We start from the raw sequence: 12472 nt of genomic DNA on the forward strand, positions 1-12472 counted from the left end.
ACTGATAAAAAGGAAATAATAAAATGTACTCAGAGATTATGTTTGCAGGAATTGACAGGCTGATCCTAAAATTCATTAAAAAATACAAGAGACTCAGGATGGTCAAAACAATCAAGTTGGTGGACTCACACTTATCAAAACTTAATATAAAGCTACAATAGTCAAAACAGTGTAATAATGGCATAATGACAGACATCTGGACGAATGGAAGAGAAATGAAAGTCAGAAATAAACCTATACATTTAATGGAAATTCATTTCTGGCAAAAAGAGTTCCAAGACAATGTTATAAGGGAAAATATTCTTTTCAAAAAATAATGCAGGTACTTCTCCCCAGCCCATGGCTTTTCATCCTCAACACTTGATTTTTCACAGAGCAAACGGTTTTAAGTCTGAGGAGGTCCGCTTTACCAATTTTTCGTTTCAGGGTGAAGTCTAAGTAGTCTTTTCCTAGCCCTTGATCCTGAGGATTTCTTCCCACGTTTTCCCTAAAAGTTTGATAGGTTTATATTTTTTTTAAGTATGTAATCCATTCTGAGGTAATTTTCAAACAAGGTTGAAGTTCCTATTTTTGGTTTCTTTTTTTAATTAATAAATTTTAACTGGAGGATACTTCCTTTACAATATTGTGATGGTTTTTGCCATACCTCAACGTGAATCAGCCACGGGCGCACGTGTTTCCCCCATCCTGAAGCCCCCCTCCCTCCCCACCCCATCCCTCTGGGTTGTCCCAGAGCACTGGCTTTGGGTGCCCTGCTTCATGCATCAAACGTGCACTGGTCATCTACTTCACATACGGTAATACACGTGTTTCAATGCTGTTCTCTCAAATCATCCCATCCTCGCCTTCCCCCACAGAGTCCAAAAGTGTTCTTTACATCTGTGTCTCTTTTGCTGCCCTGCATATAGGATCATCGTTACTGTCTTTCTAAATTCCATATATATGCGTTAATATTGGTGTTTCTCTTTCTGACTTACTTTACTCTGTATAATAGGTTCTAGGCTCATCCACCTCATTAGAACTGACTCAAATGCGTTCCTTCTTATAGCTGAGTAGTATTCTATTGTGTATATGTACCACAACTTCCTTATCCATTCATCTGCCGATGGACATCTAGGTTGCATCCATGTCCTAGCTATTGTAAACAGTGCTGCAATGAACATTGGGGTACATGTGTCTCTTTCAATTCTGGTTTCCTTGGTGTGTTCATATTTCTGCCTACAATTGTTCAAATTACTCCAGCACTATTTGAAATTCCATCCTTGAATCTGAAATTCTGTGTTTTCTCAATTTGTTTTTGGATTTTTGTGAAAAATCAGATGGATTTATTTGTACTGAAGCTATCTAGGGGCCCACCAGGAATCAGGAACAAAGATCAAATATATATATTTCTTATTATGCCACAGTGCCGTTAAGCACCCACTGTGCCCATGGGGTACGTCCAAGTCTTCCCAGGTTCTTCCCCACTCCATTTACCTTGCAAGGGGGCTCCAAGAGAACTCTCTATCTGCCACAAGATTTTCCAGCCCCAAATTCTGCCTGCCCTGAAACCAATGCTGGGCTGGTAATCCTCCAACCCAGCACTGCCTCTCACTGCCAGGATCCCTGCCCTGCCTGAATCTTCACACCCAAATGTGCACTCACGGTCCACACGGAGCTCTGCCTTTGTAGAGGACACACCCACACTGTTCTCGGCCAGGCAGCGGTAGACACCCATGTCTGCTGGCACCACCGCCGTGATGATGAGCTGGTGGCCGCCCTGCTGGTCCTCACTGATCATGTAGTGGTCGTCCTCCTCCAACATCCTCCCATCCTTGAACCAGCGCACAGTGGGCACAGGCTGGCCTGTCACCACACAGTCGAAGCTCACAGGGTACCCATCCAGCACCTCCTGATTCTGTAGCTCGGTCAGGAACACCGGGGCTAGAAGAGAAGGGCAGGGCACCCAGCACGTCGGCCCTGGGTTCCCCGCAGCTACCCCAGCGGCCAGCAGTTCAGAGCTGCATGGCACCCATTCATGTGAGTGCTCACAGACTGGGGGCCAAACAGAATTCTCTCTCTGCCAACTGAGCTATCCCCTCCTCCCCACACTCTAGAAGAATCCTCTCTTTGCCAGCCTGGTTCCCAAGCTCCCATGAGGTCAGAGAGACAGCAAACAAGAAATGGGGAGGAAGGGGAAGTAAAGGGAAGGCCAAGGCTGGCAGTCTGGAATTGGAAGCACACAGCAGCCCAGAGTTAAAGAGGAGGAATGATGCTGTGGGTTGCCAACGATACCCCCTTTAGGGGATCATTATGATGGTGATTATGAGGGTAATGACGTTCCCTGTTAGACAGAATTAACAGCGAAATGACTTTTCAATTAACTTCAGTTGCCGGAGTGGGAAACGGGGTTCAGACTGGACTATGTGGGACCCTACTTTTTATACAGATTACATCTCAAACCCTCATGGGGGAAAAAATAAATCCCTAAACTCTAGGAAGTCAGTATTCCCAAACATATTTCATAGAATAGGACTCTGAGGCTCAAAGAGGCAGAGCTGGAATTTAAACTGAACTTTGTCTCACCCCAAAGTCAGGGCTCTTTCCAGCTCAGTGGACCACATCTGCGCACAACCAGAGGCTAAAGCCCAGCCACCTCCTTGAGTCTTCAGCTGACGCTGGATCGCCAGCCTGGCTTTGCCCGTCCTCCCCGTGTACAGCGTGCAGACTCACCAGCCTCTGCCGTCAGCACCGGCTCCAGCGGGGCTGAAGGGGGGGGTGCCACCTTGCCAATGCGCATCTCCACCCTGCGCGGTCCCAGCTCAGACAGGCTGATGTCCACGCGGATGCCCAACACGCCAAACATCTCCTGGAAGCGGCTGGCTGCCCGGCGGGCCTCCGCCAGCGTCTCAAAGCAGATGCAGATGGAGTGCTCATCTTCGCGGTACGTCTGCCAGTCCCCAGGCTCCTCAGGCTCTGCCTTGCCCTCGTCAGCGCTGAAGAAGATCTCCTCGTCCGAGACCTCCGCCGGGCCTTTCGTGCGGAAGAGGCGGTGCAGCCGCCGGGCGGCCCGACGGAAGGTGTCATCCAGCTCACCCCCGGAGGAGCTCTCGGTCTCACTCTCCGTGCCACTGACCACCACGTTGGCACTGTGGGCCACGTGGCCAAACTTGTTGCTCACCTGACAGGTGTAACGGCCAGCGTCGGCCCGGCCCAGGCTAGTGACCAGCAGAGAACAGGTGCCGTCCGCAAGCTGGTCGATGTGGTGGTGCCGGCTGTCCGTCAGTTCCACGCCATCCTTCAGCCAGCGGGCGCGCACGTCTGTCTTGCTGGACACGACACACTCCAGATGCAGGACGTCTCCCACCTGTGCCACGGTGTCCCCAAACGTGCAGCGGAGCACGGGCCCCTCCAGCTGTTGCATCTCCTTCCGGACCTTGTAACCCTTGAAGGCCGCCTGGATCTTCACTGCGGCCTGGTCCAAGGCCGGGTCACCCAGGTCCCCAGCACTCAGGTCTCCTGGTGGTGGGCGTACTGCAGGTGGCTTCTCCTGTGGCTTCTCCTGCGGCTTCCCAGAGGGGGCTGCTGGGGCCCCAGCCTGTGTGCACAGGCAAGGTAGGGTGCCTGAGGCCCAGGGCAGGCGAAGGATGCGACGGGACACATGCAGGGCAGGGGGCAGCAGAGCCCGGGCCTCCTGCCCCAGCCCCACGCCTCGCTCCAGCACGCCTCCCGCCTGCTGCTCGCTCTCAACCGCACTCCCTTCACTGAGGCCGAGCACCTGAGGGCTTCTGCTGCTGACAGAAAGCAAGTCTACCCTCCCCGAAACTGCTTTTCCCAGAGGGGGACAGAGCTGTGAGGAATACCACAGAGAGATTGGTTCCAGCTCTTCAGGAAAAGCGCTTTAACAGCCACGTGGATGGATGGATGGGTAGGGGCATTGTAGCTGGGTTGGTAGCTGGATGACCAATAGATGGGCAGGTGGTGGGTGGGAAAATGACTAGATAAACGAGTGCTGGATGGACTGATGGACAGACAGTGGAAAGACCACGTGTGGATGCATGATGGAGGGGCAGAAATCTAAGAAACATGGGCCTCTCCTTGCAGGTCAAGCAGGAGACTCACCTTGCTGGCCAGTGGCGAGGTGCTGGGCCTCCCAGCCTTCTTGAGGTAGGTAACCAGCGAAGGCGTGCCTGCACGGGACTCGTCGTCAGAGCTGGTGTGCGAGAGGTCGGCCTCGCCCGTGCGCGCCAGCTCGTCGGCCGTGGAGTACTCCTCTGAGAGGTCAGGCGCGGCCTCCTCGGCCTCCTGCCGCGGGCCCTGCAGGCGGCCGTCCTCCTCGGGCAGCTCGCTGATGGAGTCTAGCGTGGGCTCACGGCTCATGCGGCGCTTCCGGGCCAGCGCCTCCCACAGCAGGTGCAGGTCGCCCTCCTGGGCTGCCTCAGGGGGCAGGCTGGGCTGAGCAGGGCCCTCCTCCCCAGATTCTGGGCTCAGCACCACTGAGGAGGGCGGGAGACTGGTCAGTTAGACAAGCACAGCGACCCCAGGCCAGCCCTGGCTACTGACCACAGTTCCCTTTAGAGGCCTCTGCTGCCTGCCTGCTCTTGCAGGAAAATCCCATGGACGGAGGACCCCAGGGCTGCAGTCCATGGGGTCACTACGAGTCGGACACAACTGAGTGACTTCACTTTCACTTTTCACTTTCATGCATTGGAGAAGGAAATGGTAACCCACTCCAGCGTTCTTGCCTGGAGAATCCCAGGGACGAGGGAGCCTGGTGGGCTGCCGTCTATGGGGTCGCACAGAGTCGGACACGACTGAAGCGACTTAGAAGCAGCAGCAGCTGCCTGCCTGGGCCCCGAGAGCTCGGATGGACAATCTTGACAAGGTTTTAGAGGCTCTGAACGGCCCTCTCTAGGCCTCATTCTCTCTCCTGCACGAGAGCGAGTGAACACAGGAAACCCCAGGCCAGGGGCACAGCAGGTGCAGGGGGCTCAGACAGCAGGCATGCAAGGATTCAAAGAGGCAGCAGGGGGCACCAAGGGGGGGGCATCGACCAGGGGACAGTGTGACCTCAGATGTCAGTGATATGGGCTCTGACAGGAGGCTGAGCCACACTGATTGGTGCATCTCCCCACCCCAGGCCTCAGTCCTTAATGTGAGGGATGTCTGTCCAGCAGTTTCTCAAGAGAGGGCCAGTGAGGAAGTGCATGGGCCCACTCCACACCCCGGGCTCCTTCCTCCCCTCCACACAGTAGGCCCCAGGAGACATACCCTGGAAAGCAGCAGCTGACCCAGAGGCTGAGTCCCGCGCAGGGGCGCAGCGGTACTCTCCCTGGTCCTCTGCGGAGAAGCCCCGGATCAGCAGCACCTGCCGCTGGCCCTGGCAGAGCAGCTGGAAGTGCCCGCTCGGCTGGACGTGCTCCGTCCCCTTCAGCCAGACGACCTCACCCGCCTCAGCCACCTCACACTCCAGGCACACATCTTCCCCGGCCACCACCTGCCGGCTCTCGGGGGCGGGGGCTGCAGGCCTGGGCTCCAGGGGCTCTGCTGGGAACACGAATCTGGGTCAGCAAGGGTGCAGGCGGGGACCCTCAGCTGAGAGGCTTTGAGGGCTGCAAGCTGGGCCCCCGCCCTTGTCAACCAAGACTAAGGCAGCCACTCACCAAGCTTGACCATCTGGGGCAGGTACACGGGCTCCCCAGCACCCGCAGGGCCCACTGCAGCCACACGGAAGCGGTAGGTCTCCCCAGGGGCCAGGCCAGCCACCACACACTCGGGCCCGGGCACCAGATCCTGGCACAGCTGCCACTCTCCCGTGGCTGCCGCCTTCATCTCCACCCGGTAGCCACGGAGACCCCCTCCGCCATCGCTCGTGGGGGCCGCCCAGGACAACGTCACGGAGCTGCTGCTGAGCCCCACCACCTCTGCGTCCTCTGGGGGGTCGGGCAGGCCTGTGGGGCGGGGAGGAGGCGGTCAGGGCAGCAGCAGGCAGCCTGCACCCGCAGACCTGCCCACGCTGGTGTCTGCTCCCGAGAGCTGTGAGCAGCTGTGCCCTCAGCCTCGTCTTTCTGCGGGGCTGACAATGGTGCACTGGAGTCACAGGAAGTGTGTGCCCCGAGCCCACTCCGCGTGTGGGGCCACAGACAGCCCCCAACAGCTTCTGAAGTGGAAATGCCTCGCCCCCCCACCCACCTCCCCCAGAGCCCTGGGCCCGAGCTGCGGCAGGCAGGCCCAAGCCACCCACCCAGGACAGTGAGCCTTGCGGAGGCGACAGCATCGTGGGCAGCAAAGGTGACCTCGCCGGCGTGGTGCGGCTGGGCCCGGTGCAGCAGCAGGGCATGGTGGCTGCCGTCGGCAGCCACAGTCCAGTCCGTGTCATCGGGCTGCACGGAGGCTCCGTTTATGTACCAAGTCGCCTCGCCCACGGGCACCGTCTCGCTAAGGGTGCAGCTGAAGCTGGCCTGCCCCCCGGCGCGCACGGTCACATCCTGGGGCGCCTCCAAGACCTCCAGACGCCAGCCTGTGGGGCGGGGTAGGGTGGCAGTGTGAGCACAGGGCTGGGGGGACCTGGGGGCACTCAGAGACACCTATGTCACCCCCGGCCCACAGCTCCAGAGCAGAGGAGGGCGCCTAGCCTCCCGCTCCTCCCACCTCTGGGAGCAGCCTCAGAGATCAACGTCCCCAGCACAACCACCCCACACTCTCCTGTCTCAGAGATCACTGCCCTTCCCAGAGGCCCCCGCTCCCCCAGCTCCCTCCACCCCCCACCGAGCAGCCAGGTGCCCAGTGGAGGAGTCCCTATGACCCCTGCTGCCCCAGCCCTTGCCTATGACCCCCAGCCAAATATCCAACGGGGGGGGGGTCTCAGGAACCTAGCCCCTCCCCTGTGATGCCAGCCCCCATACCTCCCCCACAAGGTGGCATCTCCTGGGAGGGCTCTGAGAGGCTCATGTGCCGTGTCCCGAGCCTCATCACCACCCCCTGCACCCGAGCAGCGTGGGATCTTTACGCCCCACCCCGCTGCAGCGTGCAGTATTTAGGAGGATGGGTCTGAGAGAGATGCACCCCTGTGGTCCCAGCATCAGCCCCAGCACCCCTGATGTGGGTCATCCCCTGGGCCCCCCCGACCCCTACCCTCCTGCACTCCCGCAGGGGGACATCAGCTGGGGGACCACGGAGAACCGCCCTCCCGAGCCCACAAGTCTGACCTCTGACGGTGAGGAAGGCAGACGTCACCATGTCCCCCGCCAGGAAGGTCACGCGGCAGCTGTCCTGTGGCCGCAGGTTTTTGAGCAGCAGCAGGTGCCGCAGGCCGTTCTCGAAGTAGACCACCTCGGCATTGTCAGAGGTGCGCACGGGCTCATCGTCCAGCAGCCAGGTGTGGGCGGCCACCTCCGGCTGGGACAGGACGCACTCGAACAGTGCCTCGCCGCCCTCGGGCGCCTCCACGTTTTCCAGGCCCTTCACCACCGTGTTCTTGGCTGCAGAAAGACAGTGGCTCAAGGCGTGCTCAGGGCTTTTCCTACCCAGCACCCCAAGAGTCGTGTGGGAGAGCCCCCCTCAGGACGAAGGGCCTCAGAGGATGCGGCCAGGGGGAGGGTGTCTGGGTGTCCACCAGGAGGAGCCACACAGGGATGCCCTAAGGCCCTGGCCATCCCCACACAGGGACGCCCTAAGGCCCTGGCCATCCCCACACAGGGACGCCCTAAGGCCCTGGCCATCCTCACAGAGGGACATCCTAAGGCCCTGACCATCCCCACGCCGTCACCAGGCCTTGGTTAGGAAGGAGAGTCTGCTCCACCTAACAGGTAAGAAGCCTCACAAATGTTCACAGACTGAAAACTCACCCGAAGCTGCAGCCAGGCTCAAACGCAGACAGAGGCTTCTGCCTCTCAGCTCTGCTGCAGCACGGGCCTCTGGAAAACTGTTCCCTTCCTTTCCTCCCCCAGCCAGGGCTAGCAGGCCCACTGGGCTGCTCCCCTCACTCACTCGGACCAGACATATCTCTGCCCTCATTCTCAGCCTGCTCCAGTTCTCCTGTACACAGAGGGCAGGAGTCAGTGACAAGCAGCTATGCATGTTCTGCGGAAGCCAGGGTGTCAGGCCTGGGCATGCCAGGCCCCAGATTCAGCTCAGCACCTGGGCCCCAAGGGCTTGCCACCTCCGAGAGCCCATTCCCATGACGGGCCCCTGGTACCGACACCAGTGCCTTCAAGCTCCGGGGGGCTTCTTGGAGGAGGCAGATCTCTGAGGATGGGCATGACTGAGCCAGGAAGGGGAGGGGTCCAGGAAGCAGAAGCACCTGGAGGGGACAGTGTGGTGGGAATGAAGAGGGATGGGTGGGGGGCAGCAGGGAGCCAGGCCAGTGGAGCAAAGGACACAAAGCAAGGTGAGGGGCGGCAGCCAGGAGCGGAGGCGGGCAGGAACGGAGCACGACGGCACCCAAGGCTGCACAGGATGCTGCGGAGGTCTGGACCTCCCCAGAGCCGAGGGCCCACAGCACCCATCTGTATCCTTCTCCTCGGTGCACTCCTGGCCCAGGTCTGCTCACGTCATAGGCCAGACTCCCCCATATCCCGGGCTCCTTTATTCCCCGAGTCAGAACGGACAGAACCAACAGGGACTTAGGGATGCATGTGTCCCACATCGCCGCTGTGCTTGGATGGCTGTGCCCAGCCAGATCAAGGCTGTGGCTGCTCTCGGCAGCGATGAGATGGTGGGGGTGGGGTGGGGGGAGGGGGAGGGTTGGGCCTACAGTCACTGCTGGAGCTCACCCTCCTTAACGCCTATTTCTACCCAATCCCAGATTTTACAGCAGCAGTGGCGAGCCCCTGAGGCCTCCCTCCTGCCGTCTCCCGCATTTCGTTCTCTACTCCCCGCCTGGGGCCTAAAGGCTGTGCCCTAGATGTCCCCAAGCCCCTGCTCCAGCTGCCTCCTTCAGACCAGCTCACCCTGCAGCTCCTCACTGCTCCCATCACAGTCCTTCACCTCCCACAGGAAAGCCACCCGTGGGGGGAGGGAGCTTTGTCTGTCCACTGTTGGGCCTCCAGGGGCCGAACAAAGAGTGTCTAACAACGTAGCTGTCGGAGCAGTCTGTGAATGGAATCCGAGTGACCTCAGGGGGACCGTGGCCCAGACCGGGCCCCACCTGCTCTTGCCGTTTTGGATGGCCCCTGACAGCTGCCAGCTCTCGCCACTGGGAACATTTCAGGGTTTCCCAATCGAATGTGGCTGCAGCCAAATGACACCCCCTCCCCTGCAGAGCTGCTTCGTGTCCCCCATGGGGTATCCCTGTCGTGCTGCAAATGGGGAAGTGGGGCTCAGAGTGTCCTCTAAGTGACCAGCCCAGGAAGGGGCAGTGCTGGGGTCTGAACCCAGGACTCAGGGAGTCAGCCCAGTGGCCCTCCTCTGCTCTAGGACCCAGCCCCGTCTACGGTCCCAAAGGCCCCAGACCTGCTCATCTACCTGCCAGCCTCGGCCTCCATCCCTCCCCAACAGGGTGTTTGGAATGCAGATCCTTCGAGCAGCCTCTGCCCCGTGTTTCCCAGCTGTTCCATCAGACTGCTTGGGGACGAGAAGGGGTCTGGATGGGTGGGCTCAGGGCCTAGGACCTGCCTCCTGGGAGCTCCTCTTTCCCGCATCCTGTCACTGCCTGCCACTCCACCGGCACGGCTCGGCGTGGGCCTCAGCGCAGCTGTCCTGGGCCCGGGGGCTGCCCGCCAGGCGGCCTCACCTTGCACTTGCAGCAGGGCCACCACGCGGGTGCCCGCGGCCTCGCAAGAATAGATGCCGCTGTCACAGGGCAAGGCCGGCCTGAAAGACAGCCTGGCCACGGTCCAGTCCTGCTCTATGACGACACGGTGCCCGTCCGCACACACCGCCTGCTCGTCCATCTTCCACGTGGCCTGCACGGGCCGTGAGTACTGGCAGAGGAGCTCGGCCGGGCCGCCCTCCTCCACTGCCAGGTCCCGCATGGCACTGACCACTTCCACTGTGGGATCTGTCGGCCGACAGGCCAGGCACGCGTCAGCCGGAGCTGCGTGACTGCGGCCCACCCACCCTCTGCAGTCAGCGTCAGCGACTCAGAGGCAAGCAGAAGCAGGGCTGTGGCGGAAGGCGGACCCGCCCAGCGACCCAGGGCCCTCTGCGTGGGGCCAACCTTGCCCCCTCGCCCCCCCCGCCTGCAGCAGACTGCACTGTTCCTTCACTCTCTATCTGCTGGGTCCCTCCTACCACTGGTCCCTCTGAGCCCCCACTTCCTCTAGCCCGGGACACCTGGTGCCCCAATAGGACAGAAAACCCACACCTGAAAGCCCTCGGGCCCGCTCAGGATCCAAAGCTCTGCTGGGCACGGGGCATCCCCAGTCCAACTCGCCCCTTCTCCAGGGGCCTTGTCGCCCACCCCCTCAGGGAGCCCACCCCACCTCCACTTGCTGACATCCCATTCAACAAATGGGCTGCCCCAGGATCTGGGCAAGTGCTCACGTTTACTGCGCAAAAGCACAGAGGAGGCCAGTTGAGAAACTGGGCCCCAAGTGGTTGAAACCACACTGGGCTGTCGTGCCAAGAATGCGCAACACCTCTACTGAGAGCGGGCTGAGGGAGTTCCCTGGAAGTCCGCTACCCTCTCCAATGGCTAGCTCTTTCCCAGAAGGGCACAAGACCCTGACCAAACCCACAGCAGCGGAAGCAGCTACAAGCGAGGACAGTGCAGGCCAAGCCCGGGGCTGGGAAGGCTGCCTTCACCTCCAGGCTGCTCTCTGGATGTGTGCCCGAGGAAGGGGCAGCCAGGCCCAGGGCCCCGTGAGCAGGTGGGAACGGGGTCGGCCTCCAGCGTCACCGCTGAGTCCGACCTTCTTTCTCATCTACCAGCTAGGACTGCTGCCTGCCCACAGCGCTCACCCCTGGCACACATGGAAAGATGCCCCCTGCATCCTGGGGGTCAGTCCCCAAACCCCCACCCAGGAAGCCCGCAGGAAGCGTGCAGGGGTAGCAGAGCGGAAGTTTCAGCACAGGGCAGGGTTCCATCGGCTGGTACCTTTGACCAACAACTTGGCCCTGGAGACCAGGGACCCTGCTCGGTAGGTGACGGTGCCCGAGTCAGCCACCCCCAGGCCTGACAGCGTGAGGGAGTGGACGGTCCCATCACGCACGGAGATGGCACTCTGAGGGCCGTCCTGCAGCAGGGTCCCATCCAGCCACCAGTGGGCCTCCGGCCCACCTGCACGGGACACCTCGCAGGAGAACGTGGCCACCTCCCCCGCAAAGACGTCCACGTTCTGTAAGCCACGTACCAGGCACGGTGCTGCCTCTGTGCGAGAGGGTAAAAGGAGGGGAGATGGGGTGCCCTGGGTCTGCGGGGCCACACCGCGGTCTACCATTTGGGGCTAACCTGGGTCCACCATGCTGGAGGCAGCCTGGGGATGGGGTGTAGAGATCGACCCTGGCCAGCTGGCACCCCCTGCTCACGGGATGAGACAAGGAGAACACCCACAGTGAGTCTGTGGGGAGCCATCTCAGCCCCCCTGCACCCTACAGCGCCCTTCACGATGTGTTTGCCTCCATCAAATGAGACCAGTGCCCGCATCTACACCCTTTTCAGTGAGGGAGAACTGACAAGCCTCGAGTCCCATGGAAGCGATCCTTAAGGGGTTTGGGGCCGCACAGAAAGGTGAAGTCGTGGGGCCCACCTCTCTGAGAGGGAGGGGGTCTGCTAGGGAAGTGAGCCCTACTTCCTGGGGCTTTGGAAGTAGATGCTTCTCCCATCCTCAGAGGGCCATGTGTCCAGACGTCCCCTAGGGTCCTCTGGCCCCAAGGTTCTGGGGCCCTAGTGCAGAATGCATCCTTCCCTGACCTGCTACACAGGGTGTAAGTCCAGGGGGCTTCCCAGACCCTGTTCTGTGCTGGCACACCCACCCCAGCCAGGCCCTCCCCCAGAGCGCCCCATGTCCCTCCCAGGCATGCACATCGACACGCCTGTCCCAGGCCCACACCAGTCACTCCATGTCTTCACAGGCGTGCACATCTAACCACACCCCTAACCTGTCCGCCAGCTCCCTATTCCATCTCCAACACGGTCCCTGAGTCTGCCCATCCTCGCCACCCTAGGCTCACAGCTCTGTCTGAAGCCGCAGCTCATGTCTGTATGTGACAGACAAACGGGCAGGGCCAAGGTACGACCCTCAGTGGGGCCTGCAAGACCCAACCCCGCTCCATGCTGCCCCTCACAGATGCCCACTCTGACGACACATGAGGCCCTTCCCACCCAGCTCTGCTCAGGACACCCAGGATACGGCCCTCTCCTGGCGTCCAGCTTGAGGATGCTGCATTCTGGAGCCTTTCCCAGCGCTAGAGGCCACAGAGCTGGCACCAGAAAACTCACGGTGGGGACACCAGGGGCTCAGGGCACACTTTCCTGCCCCACTCCTCCCCTAACAGACTGGGGACTCCCTGAGGGCAGAGCTGCATCTGGCCCCTCTCAAGGTGGATAATA

At 60.3% G+C, this 12472-nt stretch overlaps 1 protein-coding gene across 1 annotated transcript in view; it reads right to left on the minus strand.

Moving 5' to 3' along the window:
• OBSCN (obscurin, cytoskeletal calmodulin and titin-interacting RhoGEF) overlaps positions 1-12472 on the minus strand; it is a 223775-nt gene that overhangs the window by 30004 nt on the left and 181299 nt on the right. The window contains 7 exon segments of the mRNA XM_068979697.1: positions 1645-1923; positions 2713-3577; positions 4102-4475; positions 5251-5526; positions 5643-5930; positions 6224-6499; positions 7188-7460. Coding sequence (XP_068835798.1) covers positions 1645-1923; positions 2713-3577; positions 4102-4475; positions 5251-5526; positions 5643-5930; positions 6224-6499; positions 7188-7460 — 2631 coding nt within the window.

This window comes from Capricornis sumatraensis, chromosome 9 (genome assembly GCF_032405125.1).
Source record: "Capricornis sumatraensis isolate serow.1 chromosome 9, serow.2, whole genome shotgun sequence".
Classification (NCBI taxonomy): domain Eukaryota; kingdom Metazoa; phylum Chordata; class Mammalia; order Artiodactyla; family Bovidae; genus Capricornis; species Capricornis sumatraensis.